The 18,348-nt window shown below is 49.5% G+C and overlaps 1 protein-coding gene across 1 annotated transcript in view; it reads left to right on the top strand.

Annotated features, from left to right (window-relative positions):
• Positions 1–18,348, top strand: part of Grk3 (G protein-coupled receptor kinase 3) — a 51,385-nt gene that overhangs the window by 16,207 nt on the left and 16,830 nt on the right. Inside the window, exons 6-10 of the mRNA XM_028765384.1 lie at positions 830–960; positions 4,828–4,922; positions 8,700–8,807; positions 16,574–16,640; positions 17,511–17,611. Of these exons, the coding sequence (XP_028621217.1) occupies positions 830–960; positions 4,828–4,922; positions 8,700–8,807; positions 16,574–16,640; positions 17,511–17,611 (502 nt within the window). The remainder of the gene's footprint in view (positions 1–829; positions 961–4,827; positions 4,923–8,699; positions 8,808–16,573; positions 16,641–17,510; positions 17,612–18,348) is intronic.

Here is an 18,348-nt window from a genome sequence, read left to right as displayed (position 1 = left end):
TGTGTGTGGTGTGTGTGCTTGTGAATGTGTGTGGTATATATGTGGATATGGTGTGTATGTGTTTGTGTGTGTATGTGTGCGCAGAAAGGGCCATGGTCATGGACGGATGAAGGGTGAAGGCAGAGAGGCCCTTTCCCTGCCAGGGCCAGGCCGGCCCACTGGAAAGAGCTTGGAGCCCTTTATTGAGTGTCTCAGTGTATGCATGAGCAGGAAAGAGCTTCATGAAGTCCAGGGTATCAACATCGGACATGTGCAGCCTTTACCATCTATCTCCTTCCCACCCTGGGCCTTATGACCTTGAAGCCACGAAGCTATTTCCTTTTCCTAATACCTCCTTACAAACAATTCTGAACATGTGGCCAGGGCGACTGTTTTATGAGGGCTCTTGGATCCCCCACCGCCCTGGGTTTTGTCAACTACCCTTCACTGTTGGACAGCATCAGCATCCAATCTCCCTTCAAGGGGCCAGTTTAAGGTTTACATTGGCTTTTGTTTTCTAACAGTGGCAGGTCAAGGAGCAGACACAATGGGTGGGTTCAGTTACTGGGTGGGGTTTAAATAATTGAGGTTCTGCTGGCTGGCCCACGCTTAGTGGTGTCACTGGCTGTTGAGCCACAACCCCAGTGGTGGCTCTGTCCCATCCATGAGACAAGGTCTTCCCCATCATCCCCTTGAAGTTGTTTCTGTAACAATCAATGCCTCTAGCTAAATTAACAGAAATCAAAGACATATGTTAAGGCCGAAAGGAGGAGCACCTGTGTTACGTGGGATGACCTCAGTCTCCTCTCGATGAGCGTCTGTGACTCGCCCTCCGGGTCTCTGGTTGCAGGCGGTGACATGCACTATCACCTCTCCCAGCACGGGGTGTTTTCTGAGAAGGAGATGCGGTTTTACGCCAGCGAGATCATCCTGGGCCTCGAACATATGCACACCTGCTTCGTAGTCTACAGAGACCTGAAGGTGAGGAGGGTCCATCGGACTCTAAGATCCAAAACCAGGGGGATGCGCTTCCCCCAGAAACACTCATGGACGGGATTCGCTGAAATAACATGAGGTTTATTGATGATAAGATGTTAACCAGTATACTTGGGTTCCCCTGTACACAAGACAAGAGGAACCCTGAGCCAAAGTTGGGAACAGTTTTTATACAGAGTTGATGAGGGAAACCACAAAGGTTGACCTTTCCAGGTCCGGTCTCTAGGTGACTCAGTTTATGACAAGGAGTGTCCTGGAATGAGTCTGTGTGCTCTGGGCCTTCCTCACCTGCAGGTGGGTTCCCTCCCCTGTGGTCTGAGGAATGTTAATCAACCTCTCCCTTTTTCCTCTGAATGTTAATCTAGCAAGTGTCCTCTGACTAAGTAATGTGCCCCTCATGGGATATGTCCTGAGACAGTGGGATTCTTTCAATTTTTGTGTTTTTTTTGTTTTTGTTTTTTCGAGGCAGGGTTTCTCTGTGTAGCCCTGGCTGTCAGAACTCACTCTGTAGATCAGGCTAGCCTCGAACTCTCGAACTCAGAAATCCACCTGCCTCTGTCTCCCAAGTGCTGGGATTAAAGGCATGCGCCACCACCGCCCAGCAGTTCTTTCAATTTTAAGTTCAAACTGAGACCTGAAAGTCCTACAGTCAGAGCCTGCCCAAGGACCTCTGGGAGCCCCTTTTGTAGCAGGGCCCTATCTTTGTCTTCCCAACTCTGTCTCAGCCCTGGCAAAGTAGTTCACTGTATGATTACATGGGGGAGGGGTGGTACCTGTGTCCATTCTCCATTGTCATGGCAACCTCAGTGCCTCCTAAGGTGCTGGGTGCAGTTCATACTAAGTCAAGGAGTTACACAATAAAGGAGATGCTGGTCACAGAATCTTTTGGGTGTCTCCCACTTTGTATATATAATTGTGGTTCAGTAGCCTGCTTACCAAGGAGCTTGAGAGGGATAAAGATGACTGTGAGCCAAGATAAAGATACAGTCCTGACTCCTGTGGGACAAGTCTGGTTGGAGGGAAAAGGATGGGTTGTACAGTGTAGCTCAGCCTGGGGACATCTCATGGTGGCTACTCCCTGAGCTGTGCTCACATCTGTCTTTGTCCCAGGGCTGAGAAGCAATGCCTCCGAGCACTGTGACCTTGCACTCTAGAGGTGTGTTTTGAGATGGGTTCTCCAGACTGGGAGGACCTGGGTGGTTGCTTGTGTGTCCATGGTGACATGGTACATGGACGTGTGACACAGACAGTCGAGGGGAAAAAAAAAGAGGGACTGCCTTACTGAGGTGAGGGACTCTGTCACTGTGGCAAACTGCCATGACCAAAACCAACGTGGAGAGGAATGCGTTTAATCTCATCTTATAACCTGTGGTCCATCATTGAGGAAGTCAGGGCTGGAACCTGGAGGCAGGAGCTGATTCAGAGGCCATGGAGGGGTGCTGCTTACTGGCTTGCTCCTCATGGCTTGCTCAGCCTGCTTTCTTATAGAACTCAGGACCACCAGCACAGGGATGGCCCCGCCCACAATTGGTTGGCCCAACCCACAATTGGCTGACCCCACCCACAATGGGCAGGGCCACCCCAACAATCACTACAAAAATGCTCTACAGACTTGTCTACCGCCTGATCTTATGGAAACGGGTTCTCAGTTATGGTTCTCCCTTTTCCGATGACTCCAGCTTGTGTCAAGTTGGCAAAAACCACACACATACACACACACACAGGCACACAAACACAAAAACAAAACAAGCAAACAAGTGAGGTAATCCAGGACAGAGACCCTGACAGAATATTAGACACCTGTGTGTTGTAGAGTTTTTTAAATCCCAATCCAGAGTTTCTACTCTGCCTTGATTATTTAGTTCCTAGATAAAAGGCACACACACCCTTTGTATTTACAATAAGCCTTAAACAGCACAAAGCTGGGCAGCTGCCTGCCCTCTATGCTGTTAGAGTCTACTTTCCTGTCGATAACCCTGAATTATTACATATTTCATCTGGGCTGCTCTTACCTCCAGTTGGCTAGCCCTCAGGACCATGTTTTCTTGACTCCTAACCAGTGGCATCTACTCCTTCCTCCTTCACCTTCTTCTCCCTCTCATGGTTCTCCTCTGATCTTCAAGCCCGGGAGCCCCCAAATCTCACCTATATCTCGCCTGTCCAGCTATTGACTGTTGGCATTTTTATTCACCAATCAGAAATAACTTGGGGTCAGAGTTGCACAGTATTCCATGGGTCTATGTGCAGAATCTCATCTCTGGGGCAACCAAGTCTTGGGGGGCCTGCACTTAGCATCACAGTACACAGCAACAGATCAAACCTCCACACCTGTGTAAGATAGGTAAGTAACTGCAAGTGGATGACAGTTTACCCACGGGATGAGAAAATACCTGGAGTATTTGACTCTCATTTCTGTTCCCTTCTGGAATGATCTAAACATGCAATGGGGCTGGAATGAAGTCATATTCCTTTCTCCTAGGTTCTGTAAGGTGTGGGGTGTGTGTGTGTGTGTGTGTGTGTGTGTGTTTGAGGCAGGGGCCTCACTAGGTATCCCAGGGCAGCATGGAACTTGAGATCCTCCTGCCTCAACCTCCTGAGTGGCTCAATAACAACACTGGGCCACTGGGCCTTGCTACTAATAGTCTAGTTAAAATGTAGGAAGGAAAAATGCAAAAAATGCTGTCTTTTGGTTTGGGCACATAAGTTTTTTTTAATACTTCTGTGAAACTCAAAGTGTTTTGGGCAGTTAAAATAATTAGTCTTAGCTTTTATGTGAACATACAGAAGCAAAGATGGTTTTCTTTATTGAACTAGAAATAGCCAGATGCTGGTTGGCCCGTGGCACATTTAGTTGTTCATAAATTTTACGAGGAAGCAGATACACACAGACAGCCCAGGGCTGCTGCCCCTGTGTCTTAATTGAAAACCCTGGAAATGGCTTCTCCTATTCCTATTAACAGGCAATGATGTCATTTAATTCTCATTCAAATCAATTCTAGCCACTCATGGTTATTCATGTTTTAGTGTTGTTAAGAGCTTGCTGTGATTTTTATTTTGGGCGAAACAATAGATGTTCCACGGCAGAAAGATATTCCTGAGGTGACTGCAGGTGTTTGTGTGTTTGTGTGGGTGTGGGTGGGTGTGAGTGGGTGGATGGTGGGTGTGTTCTTTCTTTCTGTGATTGGCACCAACCAAATTGAATCTGGATGGAAACAGATTAGATCAGACTCAGGTTCAGATCCAGTTGGTAGGGCCCTGGTCAGTGATGGCTGTCCATCAGGACTGGCCTGGTGCTCTGGGATTCTTCCAGCCCTTGGGTCAGCAGCTACACATCTATGCAAGATTCCTCCCTGTCTAGGTTGTTGCAGCCATATTCTCTGAAACCTTGCAGTCTGCAGGTGGCATGAAGCCTGTGCCCCATTGCTAGGATGTCTGTGTTGGTTACATCAAAGCTCTTAGAGTAATGGGGAGGGCATGCTTCAAGCCTATGGTGGGAACCCTCCTGCCCCCACCCACAACCGGGTGTTACTCTCTTGTGACAGGGGGCAGGGGAGTGGGATGGGCGGAGGGTGAGGGGGTAGGGGGTTCACTCTCAGAGCTCCTTCCCACTGAAGTCTGCAGAGTGGAGCTGGGTTCCTTGTCCTGCTGCCTAGGTTTGAGGACACCAGAGTTCTCAGTGATGACATAGGGGTACACCCTGTAGAGATCACAGTGACCATGGTGAAGTGATATTGGGGTACACCCCTTGAAGGTCATGCCATCCATGATGAAATGATGTTGGGGTGTACCATTTGGAGCTCTTGGGGGACTCTTGGGGACTCTTGGGGACTCTTGAACCTCTATTCCTTTCAGCCTGCGAACATTCTCTTGGATGAATACGGGCATGTGAGGATATCGGATCTTGGCCTTGCCTGCGATTTCTCCAAAAAGAAGCCTCACGCCAGCGTGTGAGTATCACGTTTGCCGCATCACGTCTGCTGCCTTTGCTGTGTTCCCTTCCGCACCATGGCACCTGTGTCCCGGCAGTACCACCTGGCCACTTGCGCCCCCCCACCTGGCTCCCTCACCAGCTGGGATGTTCTGTATTCAGTATCAAGGTGATAGGAGCAGTGATAAAGGCAGAGTGCTTCCTGTCAAGGTCTGTGGGGATGGACTTGGCTCCTGGGGAGCCGCCCCCTCCCTACTCAGGAACTATCTGGTTCATGGGATGGGATCTGGTTCTGCAGAAACTGCCTGTGAGACTCTGTGAGCCTGTTCACCTTTTTGACCTTTGGTCTCTTCTTCCATAAAGCTAATAAATTGGTTTATGCCATTGCCAGAGTGTGTGTCAGAGCCCTTGCCCTAGAGAGGCATGTGACTGCTGGCCGGAATGCCCCAGGGAGGGCTCGAGACCCATTTCCCATCTCCCTCTGCTGCACTTCTGAGAAATCAGGAACTGCTGGGAGCCAGCCACCTACTTACTGACAGGTCATGCTGTTAGCCCAGGAGGGTGAACCAGTTCATTGCCACAAGGGAAGTATGTCTTGAGGCTGCAGCCCTGAGCAAGCTCTGAGGGCTCAGAACCCTGTGTAGTGGTGGCAATGCTAAGTGCAGGTGACCTGGCCTGAGACTACCTCTAGGTAAAAGCTTAGAGAAGCTAAGCTCTGAGCTCTGAAGAAGCTGTGAGAAGCATTCTGGTGAGCCACACCCCAACTCCCATTTTGCTTTGTTTACAATGTTTCCTTCTCCACTGTGAATGGCTAACTGGATAGACAACTTTGTTACCACGCAGCCAAGCACCTGAGTTCAGTCCCTGGCCACCCACATGATAGGAGGAGAGACCTGACTCCTGTAAGTTGTTCTGTGACCTCCACAGGCAAACCATAGCTTGAGAATGCCCCCCTACATAAGTACACACAGACACCAACTAAAATATCTCCTTCTAATACTGAATGTCTTACAATTACACTCTGCTATCCTATGAGCAAGTGTTCTCTCTGCTGAGTGGTTCTGGAGATAAGTCCCCAGGCTCTCCTTCCATGTGTCTGTGTGAAGAATAAACCACAGACCCTTCTTTTGTAGCTAGAACTGAAGGGGTGGGTTTGTGGTGCTTTATCAGGGGCTGCCTTAAATCAGAACCGCCTTTGAAAGCCCCAGTCACGGGTTCGTATGGCGATACTAAACACCACAGTTTTTGTGAGTACATTGTTCTTTGCACGGAAGCTGGGACAAGACTCTTTGAAAGCATCCATGTTCTGCCATAGCATGGCTACCTGCACTTCTCCCAGGCGGTTCATTGGCCGTTTTTGAGAGATGCTTTTGAATTTTTAATGCCACCACTCTCTGGTGTGCTAATGTTTTCAGTTTACTGTACTTACAGCTTGAATAGGAGAGGTTGTAAGAGTTCATCTTCCCAGAACCTCAGCTTTGTGCATAGGGTTGTTTATCCCACTAGCCTGGCTGCCTCCGTCCTGAGAGTCACACTAGCTCCAAAGGGAGGCCGTTCTGCCTGCTTCTTGAGGACCTGTATTTGAACAGTGTCTTGGCATCTTTTCCTTGGCTGTGATAAAATGCCCTGGCAAAAGGCAGCTTACAGGAAGAAGGGTTTGTCTGGTTCATAATTCCGGGTTAAAAGGCGTCTTGGCAGAGGTATCCCAGCTGTAGGACTGGAGACAGCCAGACGCATCACATCCAGGCAGGAAACAACACACACTCGGCTCACTTGGTCCTCTTAATACAGCCTGGGACCCAAGCCTAGGGAATGGTGCCGCCCACTTTTAGTGTGGGTCTGCCTACCTCAGTTAACCTAACCAGTACAGTCACAGGCATGCCCAAGAGGGAGTGATCCCTCCCTGGTGTGCCTAGTGGCTTGTCTCCCAGGTACTCCATATTCTCTATGTTGACAGCTGATACTGAACCCCTCAAACAGCATTCACAAATAGATTGGACTGAGGATACCAAACTCCTGGTTTAAATGCTGGTACCAGGGCCACCGCTTTACACAGATAAAGGCATAGAGAGCATGTCTTTTTAATTTTTTTTATATTGAGGCATTTTGTGGCTAGGGCTGGATGAAGGCTCTGGAGCCCATAGACCTGGGTTTGAATTGTTTCCCTCCTGTCAGATCTATTCTCTCTTGTAGCAAGGAGAGGATGGGGATGTTGCCCTCCAGTGACGGTTTCAGGCATGAGTCTGTGTACCCACTTGGACCTGGCAGCTGGCAGCACCGCAGGCAGATAGGGACTACTGGGGAGCCAGGGAATCCAGCAAGACTGAGTGTGTGGCATGGACCAGATCTCAGCTGTTTCAGGTGTGCCTAGGCATCTGCATTCAGTATGGTGTCTGCACAAAACCCCATGCATTATGGGCGTTAATAGCCATTGCTGACAGTGTGCAGATTAAGGTACAAAAGAAGTTGAGTCGAGGGCGCACAGTGGGGCTGAGTCACAGGCGCACAGTGGGGCCACAATTGTGATTCCTCTGTCCCGTGGAAATGGCTGCACTCCAGATAGAGGAAACTCCTTGTCCCAGGCTCTGAAGTCGACTGCCTTCACAGATGGGCCCAGGTTAGGATATGTAGCCAGGATGCCCCACCCCTACCCCACCCCTGTTTTTTTTTGTCGTTGTTGTTCAAAGCCACAGATGTGAATCTCGAGTACCATCTCTTGTCCCCTGGGCCGCAGGCTCCCAGGTTATGGCTGCCGTGAATGTATCTGTGGAGGAGCCCTAGCAGACAGAAAGAAAAACTTCCAGAATTGAGTACGTTGGCAGGACTAGTTTGAGTCTGTATTTACTTTATAGAGGAGTGCAGATCTTACCTGTGCCACCGTGTCCTTCTGAGATGTACTCCCGTAGCCACAGTGGTCCAGCTGCCCATCAGTGAACATCTGGCTGCCGTGCAGGCCAGTGAGGGGAACCCCAGTGGCAGTGGCTCTGGTTGACTCTAGAGAACACCTGCAGAGCCCACCCATCCCCATCAGCCTGTTTGACATCTCTAGAGGGTGTCCCTCCACTCCCGAATTGGGGATCAGTCATGGATACCACCTAAAAGTCACCTCAAAGGGGTTCCAGGCAAGGCTGACACTCAACTTTCCCAGAAAATGTTTCCAGAAGCCCTGGCAGGGGTCTCCACTCTTCCCGGCATGGCTCTCTTGATGTTATGCTGGTGCCTTGCAGAGAGCCAGGCCAGCTGTGACCTGCCAGCACCCACATCATGTGTTATGTAGTTTCTTCAAGCCTCTCTTGTGGGCTCCAGTGATCGCCCATGATCCTTACTGGCCAGTGGTTTCCAAACCGATCCTCCGTGTGTCTAAGCAAGTCAGTACCACTCGCCACAGGGAACCTGGGATTTGAACCCACCTCCTGTCCTGTGTGAGGTCAGTTCACCTCCTGGGCCTTGTGATGCTGAATCTTGGCCATCTGCAACCCCTCAGGGCCCTTTCAATCTGAAAACAGATTGGCTGGGTCCCTTGGACAAACCTTGGGACACAGCGTATGAACTCTTGGGTCTTCATGGGCACCACCTAGCAGACCAGAACAGTTGAATTCACCCTGGTGGTCAGTGGGGTGAAATTGCCCTCACTTTCTCCTTCCTGACCTATATGAGCTCGTAGTTGCCTCCCGCAGGCCGCTCAGTACAGTATGTGTTCTTGCTCTTCTGTGCTCAGTCACTGCCCTCTCGAAATGGTCATCCTTCTGATTTCAGGGTGAGTGTACTCCTGTGACCATCTCTCTTCCTTCCTTAGGGGCACTCATGGGTACATGGCTCCCGAGGTGTTGCAGAAGGGGACCTGTTATGACAGCAGCGCTGACTGGTTCTCTCTCGGCTGCATGCTCTTCAAACTCCTGCGGGGGTGAGTGGAACACAGACATCCTGTGTTGGGGATGCTTGGATCAAGTGGAGATTCCTGGGTGGAGGTTAGTACGGTGGTAGAGGACTCACTTCATTTAAATGAAGCCCTAGGTTCCATCCTCAGTATAGGGATGGGGAGATCACCTAATTACTACCAAGATGTCTTGTTAAAGCAGAGCATCCTTTAAGCCACACTGATGTAGGTGATGGTCACAGTCATTTTTCTGTTTAACTCAGCCTGGCTTCTGTCCTGAGGGCTCATAGCTCAAAGCCTGCGGCTTCATATTTTGTTTCATTGCCATGGGGCCATACAGTTTAAAGTAGATCTAAGCTAAAAGTATAGAGCGAACCAGGAGGGCTTTGTTCTGGAACTAGGCAAAAGAATTAAGTGCAGATGATTGGAGAAAGGGGTGGGGCTCCTTGTCCCGACCCCACCTACAGACAGATGACTTCTTGTGATTCCTGAGCCTTGAGCATCTGGGGAGTTGTGGGGGTGTGTGTGTGTGTGAAAGAGCCAAAGTAGCCCTTCCCGAAAAGTTCACATTTCTCCTTGAGTGAGTCTAGCAGAGCCCAGACATTCTCACTAAAAGGTCTACGAAAGGCCCTTGTCCCCATTTCCCACCCAGACTTCCCTCTTATCAGTTGCCAAGAAGCCTGGCTCCACAGCCTGCTGAGGGTTCACTGCACCCCTGGGATAACTCATTGAATGCACCGTGGCCGCCGTATGAACTATCTGGTGCATTTGAAGAGCTGTTGTACTCCACGGCCCTCCCAACTTGGCTCCAAGTACGACTCAGTACATCCTGGGTGCTTCCGTAATCTAATTCTGCTATGCCCGTTGTATTCCCCCGGGATCTAAAATTCTATTACCGCTGAGAAAGTCGGGTCTGTTATTCCATAATTGTATTACCAGTACCATGTTGGTGGAGACCAGGCGCCCTTAATTTTTGTGGGCAGACTAGCTGACCTGATTAGCATTTATGCGAGCCAGAGGAAGTCATTTCCCAGGGAGGATTCCTTCTCTCCCCCCCCCCCCACCCCTGCACTACTGTAAATGCAGGTTCTGGGAGACACCCAGGACCCCCTCTAGTCCTCTTTGGAGATGCAGAGTCTGAGCTTCGAGAATTCAAGTTGACTCACAGGATACAAGATAAAAGAGTTCTCAATAAAGTACCCCAGGAAAACCCTGCAAGCCTGGCAAGGCTAGGATTCGCTTCGTCATTGCTGTCCCGTTGTAAAACAACCCATGCTGGTAGCCTGGAGAAGGGTCCGTGATCACGTGACTTTGCGATTGACGAGTCAGCTTGTCTAATTATCACCCTCATCCCTCGCAGCTGTGATGTGCGCATCGCGCAGGGCGAGTTTTACAGAGCCACAGTTTAATCTGAGTCTGTCTGAAAGAGAAGATAAAAGTCCTAGGCAGAGTCCTCGTCTCCTGTCTCCTGCGGTGGGAGGTTTTTGTCACAGGCCCAGAGGCCTCTGAGGGTGGTCCTAGGGACAGTTGTAGAGAGATGTAGGAGAAGCTGGAAGCCAGAGAGTGGGCACAGCTTGGGTGACCAAAATGCCAGGCTACGGCCATTAAAAACAGCATCTCATGAAAACAGGACAAAGACTGGCCTGGCAAGGTGGCTCAGCAGGTAAAGACACCTGTCACTAAGCCTGAGGACCTGACTTCAATCCCTGGGACCCACATGGTGGAAGGAGATGAACCAACTCTTGAAAGTCGTCCTCTGACCTTCATGCCCCCCAGTGCAAACAGGCATATGTGCACACACACACACACACACACACACACACACAACACACATGCATGCATTTATGTATGCATGTATACACATGCATACTTGCACACACACACCCAATGCACACATTCGTGTGTACACACACACATGTGCACACACCCTAACATGCATCCCCCAATGCACACATGCATGTGTGCACATATACACAACACACACATGCATACTTGCACACACACCCAATGCACACATGTGTGTACACATACACACATGTACACACACACTCTAACACAAACATGCATGTGTGCATGTACACACACATACCTGCATGCACACGTGCACACACACACACATGCACACCCCCCAATGCACATGCATGTGTACACATACACACACACAAATGCATGCATACATGTAATCACATACCCACCCAATGCACACACGTGTGTGTACACATACACACATGCACACACACCCTAACACACATATGCATTTGTGCATGTACACACACATACCTGCACGCATACATGTACACACACACATGTACACACACATGCACACCCCCAATGCACACATGCATGTGTGCACATATACACATGTATACTTGCACACATATGCCCCCAACACACACATGCACATGTGCACATACACACCAGCATACTTGCACACATACGCACACACACACACACACACACACAAACTTGGGGAGAATGAGTGTGAACGAGGATAAGACTGAAGACATCACAGAAGAATCTGTTGTGTGTACAAACCTTGAGCTGCCCAAAGGACTGTTCGACCTTCTCCACAGCTAGTTCCAGGTCACTGTCTACTGATTATTTCCCAAACCTGGAGGAGGAATCTCGGGCATGTCTGGCAAATGGGCTTTGATGCATCCTCCCACCCAGCTTCTCTCTCCGCTGCTTACTCAAAAGCCTTTCCAGGCAGTTGTATAACACAACAAACAAAGAACAGTAAATGAGTACCAACTCCGGTGATTTGATCTTGATACACGTTTATTGAGTACTTAAAGCACGTGAGGGCCTTTGTCTGATGCAGAAGAGAGGAGGGCAAGCAAGAGGGAGGCTCCCCTGAGTCCTAAGAGCTGGGAAGTTCAGAAATCGGAGACCCGCTCTGGTTGGGGGAAGCTCTGTGTGGGAGAGGGGGCTCTCAGGATGGAGAAGGTGTTTCACGGACAGGTGCAGTTCACCACTGGGGACCAGTGAGTGGCAACTGCTCTCTCAGAGAGGGAGTGTTAGAGGAAGCAAAGAAGACCCGAGAGAGCCTCCGTGTATGCTATGGATCATGATGGCCTTGTTTCCTGGTGTTGGGGACTGAGGGTTTTTAAAGGGATGACAGGACCACGTGATCTGCAGTAAGATGATTCCAGAAGCCGCATTATAGTGTCAGAGGGACAAAGACACAAGCGAGAGACCCACAGAAAGGCACCATGCTGTGAGCTTCAGTGGCAGAGGATTGGTGGGACATGAGAGCATTATAGAGTCTGTGCAGACAATGCAGGGACATTCATTCCAGGCACAGGATGAGGGTTTTGTTCTCGGAAGAGCATACTTCAGGCTGAACCAATGTTCCTGGGGACTTTTCATGCATGTGGTCCCATGGTGAGTCTTGAGAAGGAGGAACCGAGGCTGGAGTGATGGCTCAGGGCTGAGGAACACTCACTGTTCTGACAGAGGACCCTTGTTTTAACTCCCAGCACCTACATATAAACTCATGGCTACCTGTAACTGAAGTTCCAGGGACTCTGGCTCATTTCTCTGGCCTCAGCTGGCGCTGTGGGCGCATGGTGCACAGATGCATGCAAGCAAACAAAGTGCATATACACATAAAGACATTTTAAAGGTGGAGGAACTAGGCAGGGGACCTTCCTTACCCTAGCTGTAAATGACAGTAAACGCCACCCATGAATCTGCACCCGGGGAGGCTTGGCACTGTTCTGCTTCTTTCGCAAGGGTCCTTGAAGCTGCCCTTCGTTGGCTCTGAGGAGAGAAAGTGTCTGGGGCAGGACACTGAGTAGACAGAGCTTAGGCCTGGAGGAATGCCGCCGCATGCCTGGGGCAGCCTGTTCCTTTCCTATCCTATCTTAGGCCAGCCATAGCCAGACAACCAGCAACCCTTGGCTTCAATCTCCAGGGATACTCTGCCCTCCCTGGGGACAGCTTTGGTTGTCATAGCTTGGATGCATGGACACTACTCAACTATCCAAATGCACAGGAGAGCAAGAGAGTCCCTGTCCCCAGCAGAATTGTGGGAACCAAGAACTCTCCCTCTGGGGAAGGCCCCTCCCCCCACATGTGTCTTCCATGAGGATAGGGGCTGGGCTGAGGCCTTGGGGGCGGGGTTAAGTGCCCCTGGAGTTACTGGCTTTCTTCTTGTAGGGGGAGGTGGGATCATTTGTAGCTGTTTTACTGTTATTGGCTCAAACTCCAAAGGCATATTTGATGTGACAGGCAGTCTCTCTCGCATTCTAAAATTAAATTGTGGCAGTGTTTAATCATAATGTCATATTGGTTTGGGTTCAGCGTCAACCCTGTGGGTTTGAAGCGTCTGTCGTAGGAGTGTGTGGGCCTCCTTGGTTTCCTGGCAGGTGTAGGGGGTGTGCTCAGTGCCGCATTATCTAACGACAGTATCTAATTAAGAGCGCTTGGGGTGTGGGCTTCCTCTCCTACGTTTCCTGCTGCGGCCAGAAGCCACCTGGTACTGGGGAGTGTGTCTCTGCACTCGGTGCTGATGCACAGCCTAGTGCAGGACACCTATTTACAGAGCCTGCATCAGGGGACGGCTGCCCATCCGGGGTCTGTTGAGTGTCACTCCTCAAAATGGAGATGTTACTATCCGAGGGTTGTTTTTCCTCTTTTAACATATTTGGAAATAGCCAAATCCCTGGCTTGGTTCACAAAGAGTCATCAAGACTGCACTGGCAGCACATGTACGTGGAACGAGCCTCTGACACTCAAGTGTTACCCGTGAGGCAGCACAAGGATGAAGACCTGGAGACCTAGCTTTCCCATGATGCTCGCTGACTCAGATGTGGACTCGCTGAACTTGTACAAGGGACCTGTGGACCTAGGGATGGGTGGGAAGGTTGGTGTAGGAAGGACCTGGGTCTTTCTCTGACTCTATGTTGTGCGGCCGAAACAGAATCATAATAGAATTATAATGGACAGAATTTATTTGGGCTCATGCTCCTGGAAGCCAGGGTTTAGTCAGCAACTTGAGGGACTTCCTATGCCATCATTACAGGCCCTGGCCAGGGTACTATGTGAGAGAGATCAGGAGAAGGGGAGTGAGGAGAGACCTAGAAGCCAGATTCACCTTTCTAACTGGCCCCATGAATAACAACCTCAATTCTTTCCTGGGGCTGCAGCCCTCCTGACCTTGACTTTGAGAGACCCTACCTTCTCACGTAACTGATACATTTCAGCAGCACTTTGGGGTGGCCTGCACACCGCATCAGAGGTCAAGTTGGCTGGCTTTGCCCTCACAGCCATGAACATACGTTTAAATTCAAAGCCCTCACCTATCCCTCAAACCGTGAGAAACCCCGTGAGGTCGAGACAGAAGGTCGACAGACAGACTGGCATCCCGCTCTCCAGACCTCAGTATGCTGATATTTCTGTGGATTTATACAAAAGAGAAGCATCTGAGTGTGAAGTGTACGGGTGCCAAGCAAGGCGTCGCCAGGAACAAGGGAAGGCTGTCTTCTGTGTTCTTGGCTTTTATTATTTTATTTATTTGATGGTGTCTTGAGTAGTCTAGGCTTGACTGGAATGCCTGCGTAGCTGAGGATGGCCTTGAACCCTGGATCTTTCTGCCTCTCCTACTTCCCTTGCCGGTATGCACCACCATGCCTGGTTCACCGTTTCCTTTTTTTGAACACAGTAATTGAACATTTTTCTCCTTGGAAACAAGGAGAAAAGAATATTTCCAATCAAATCTATTTAAAGATTACAGCACATCCTTGGTTAGTGCCAATTTGCCTTGTTGGGATTTTTGTTGTTGTTGTTGTTCAAATGAGTGCTTTCAGGAGATGACTATTACTTGGTGGTTCTGCTGAGACACTGGAGCACTCTCTCACACACAGAGGGAGAAAGAAGTCTGGTACTAAGAAGCTTGCCTGCATTGGGAAGGGGCAGCCTGGGGCAAGTGGGGCTGGGTCCGTGAATTCTATGCATTGCTGCACTCTGGAAAATCAGCCTCAAAATGTTTTCCACGGGATCTTGCTTTGCCTTATATCTTTAACTTGTAAAGGGGCGGGGTCACTGGGTACACATGCCTTTCTGTAAGGAAGCCCCAGCCCTAGCTGGCCCTTCATCAATTTCAAATACATCAAAAGGCCACGAGTTCTAACTTGCAAGTTTAAAATACTGTTTAGTGATAACATTTCCCTTGAAAGCTCAATTCTGAAGAATTTCAAAGACACAAAAGGTGTGGCTCACACTTGAAATGTCAGCCCATTGGAAGCTAAGGCACAAGGATTGAAGTGAGTTTGAGGACAGCCTGGGCTGCATAGGGACCCTTCCTGGTGTGTGTGTGTGTGTGTGTGTGTGTGTGTGTGTGTGTATGTATTTGTGTCTGCATGTGTGTCTGTCCACCCACCTGTGGTGTGTATGTGCATGTGTGTATGTCTATGTTAAGTGTATGTATATGTGCATATGTGTATGTATGTGTGTGTGCATGTGTGTATGCACATGTGTGTGTATGAATGTATATGTACATGTATGTGTATGTATGTGTGTGTGTATGAATGTGTGTATATGTGTGTTATATGACTATATAGCACTCCCAGATGTTTATGCAAAACTCCACACTGAGCATTTCACAGACTCATGGAGCCATGCTCACCCACAGCTAGACTGAAGAAGCAGCCCAGGTGTCCATTAGCAGAGGCATAGATGAAGGCAATACAGAACCGTTTTCAGCCATGATGGAAAATGAAGTTCAGCTGTTTGCAGTAAAATGGCTGCTCAGGAGCTAACCCCATAAAGCAAACCGAGTCAGTCCCAGAAAGACAAACATTATGTGTGTCCTGTCATTGTGGTCCCAGACTTTAGAGAGACATAAAAATCATATATGTGCAAATTACAGGAAAGAATTGAAACTGGGGGACGGGGGGGGGAGAAAAGTACATGGGGGCAGTTGGGGAACAGGGAGAGAGAAGGAGGAACTGGGGAGAGGGGAAGAAGGGGGAACAGAGAAAGAGGAGAGAGAGAAGCAGGGAGCAGGGCAACATTGTGTATGTGCCTGAAAACAGCCTAGTGTGTTTAGTGCAATTCTGTATGAGAATACTAACATAATAGCTTAAAAAGCAAGAGGGAGAAATACAAACAACATAGGAAAGGGGAGTCCATCTCGGGACTTACCAAGTGGGACTGGGCTCTTACCTGACAACCGACTGCAGTATTTGGCACCTTACTGTCTACTGCCATGGTCTTGGTTCCTCACACTCTGTGAGACATGCATCCCAAGCCCCATTGTCCGCAGGTGGGTGTGGTTATGGAAGGTTTGTGTGGTCAGGGTCATGGTAGACCCCAGCTTTCCTGACGACTCCTGGGTGAAACAAACCTGAGTCTGCTGGTGTGGTCCTTTGTCACTGAAGCTCTGTTTATGGTGGGCACTCCAGCTTCTAGGCTGATCCACACTCACCTGGGGACTCTTTGGTGTGATCTAGGCTGTTTCAGGAGCCAGACTGCAGAAGTCTGCACTGTGGTGATGACTGTTCTCACCTCTCAGTGAGCATGGCTGCCTGGGTGGGACCTGTGTTCTGCTGGTGATGTTGGTAGAAGCAGCATATCTTACTGTCACAAATGTCACTGTGCTGCAGCGAGGACCAATGACATGTCTAGCTTGTTCAGGACCCAGTCTATTCCGTGGCTAGGCTTTGTTTCCAGAAATGGCAAATGTTTGCAATCTCTGAACGTAGACGTATCTCATTTTACCCAAATATTGGTCAGTGCCTGCGCTGGTTATCAAAGCCGTGTTCTAATAGAACTGTCTCTTATCTCTACAGCCACAGCCCCTTCAGGCAGCATAAAACCAAAGACAAGCATGAGATAGACCGCATGACCCTGACCGTGGTAAGATGATGACGGAGAGACTCCGTGTCCCGCAAATGTGCCATAGAATAGCATAAGGTACCCCAGGGATGGAGAGATGGCCTTGTGGATAAAGAGCTTGCTTCACAGACCTGAGCCTGTTCTGATTCCTAGAACCTTCACCAAATCAGATGCAGTTGCTGCTACATTTGTAATAGCAGTAGAGCTACAAAATGTCTGGTGAGAACAGGGAAATCCTCAGAGGCCTCAGGATGTGGGGACTCCTCCCCCTGATGTGTGTAGCAAAAAGGCAATGAAGACAAGTGGAAGACAAGGACAGTCACCTGAGGCTGCCCTCCTACCTCATGTGGGCTCCGTGACGCACCCACACCTATTTGAATACTCACTGTTTCTTGATTCATAGACATGGATACAAAATAAAGATAAAGACGGATACAAAACCATGAGCAACATAGTATATAAAATATTATAAAACAATATATAAAACATAAAATAGATTATGTAACATGAAAAATATTACATAACATTAGACTCACATAGTTAAAATTACATATGAAGATAGCCATTCCTACTGGAAAGTTTGAAAGAAAAAAAAATGAGCAGAAATACATGCCGGGGCAAAAGATAGGATTTACAAACGAACAGAGTAAGATTCGGATGGTGGGGAGCAGACGTGGCCACCAGATAAAAGAAGAGATGACCCCCATACAGAAGAAGTCAGGGCTGCAGGCTCTTTAGACCTGCCAAAACTAATCAGTAACCATATGAGGTTTGATGTTAATCTGTTGTGAATTTGGCCCATCTCCTTCCTAAGGGGCAGCCTTGACTTGGGTTGGGTATGAGGCCACTGTCTTAGGATGGACCTTTGAAATTTGTTTCTTCTCTCTCTAGAACGTGCAGCTTCCAGATGCCTTCTCCCCTGAGCTGAGGTCCCTCTTGGAGGGTTTGCTCCAGCGGGACGTGAGCCAACGGCTGGGCTGCGGAGGAGGAGGGTGGGCCATCTTTCAGAGTCTCCACTCCAAAGGAAAAGGCTGGTCTCTTGTATCAAGTCACTAGGAGCCCTCCTCATCCACTGGGGCGGGGGGGGGGGGGGGGGGGTGTCACGTGGCGAGTTGGTTGGTTGTCTGTCCTGTTGTCCTTACAACACCAGATGGAAATGCCCTAAGGGAGGAGACCTTTGCTTCTGTTCATGGTTTCAGAGGAGTCTGGAGTCAAAGCACAGGGCCAGTCCTCAGTGGGCGGAGTGGGTGGGGCTGGTATCTCAGTAGAGCAGGAAGCAGAGATGGGGAAAATGGGGGGTTTTCTTCAAAGTAAATCTGTTCTTGGAGCCAAGCCCCACTTGCTAAAGACTCCAGCCCCCCCTTCACCTCCCACAATATTGCCAGCTGGGAAACCAGTGTTCAAACAGCTGGTGAGGAGAGGGAAGAAGATGTGAGAAGGGGGGGGTATGGGAACAGGGAGAGGAGGGGAGAAGGGAAGGAGAGAGGGAGGGATAGAGAAGAAGGGAGAGAGAGAGTGAGAGGGGAAGAGGGGGAGGAGGAGAGGGGAAGAGATAAAGGAAAGGAGAGAGGGGGAAGGAGAGAGATTGTAGAGAGGAGGGAGAGGGAGAAGGAGGGGGATTTATTTTTTCTACCACATTCTGTGAGAACTAGGCTCAGCCTCTCTCTCTTCCTTTCACTGTCCCTGGGTCTCCTGGGTCTCCTGGGTCTCCTGGGTCTCCTGGGTCTCC

The sequence above is a fragment of the Grammomys surdaster genome, unplaced genomic scaffold (assembly GCF_004785775.1).
Source record: "Grammomys surdaster isolate TR1022 unplaced genomic scaffold, NIH_TR_1.0 164, whole genome shotgun sequence".
NCBI classification, from domain to species: Eukaryota; Metazoa; Chordata; class Mammalia; order Rodentia; family Muridae; genus Grammomys; species Grammomys surdaster.
The sequence above is the reverse complement of the archived record's forward strand: the minus strand, read 5'-3'. Positions and strand labels throughout refer to the sequence as shown.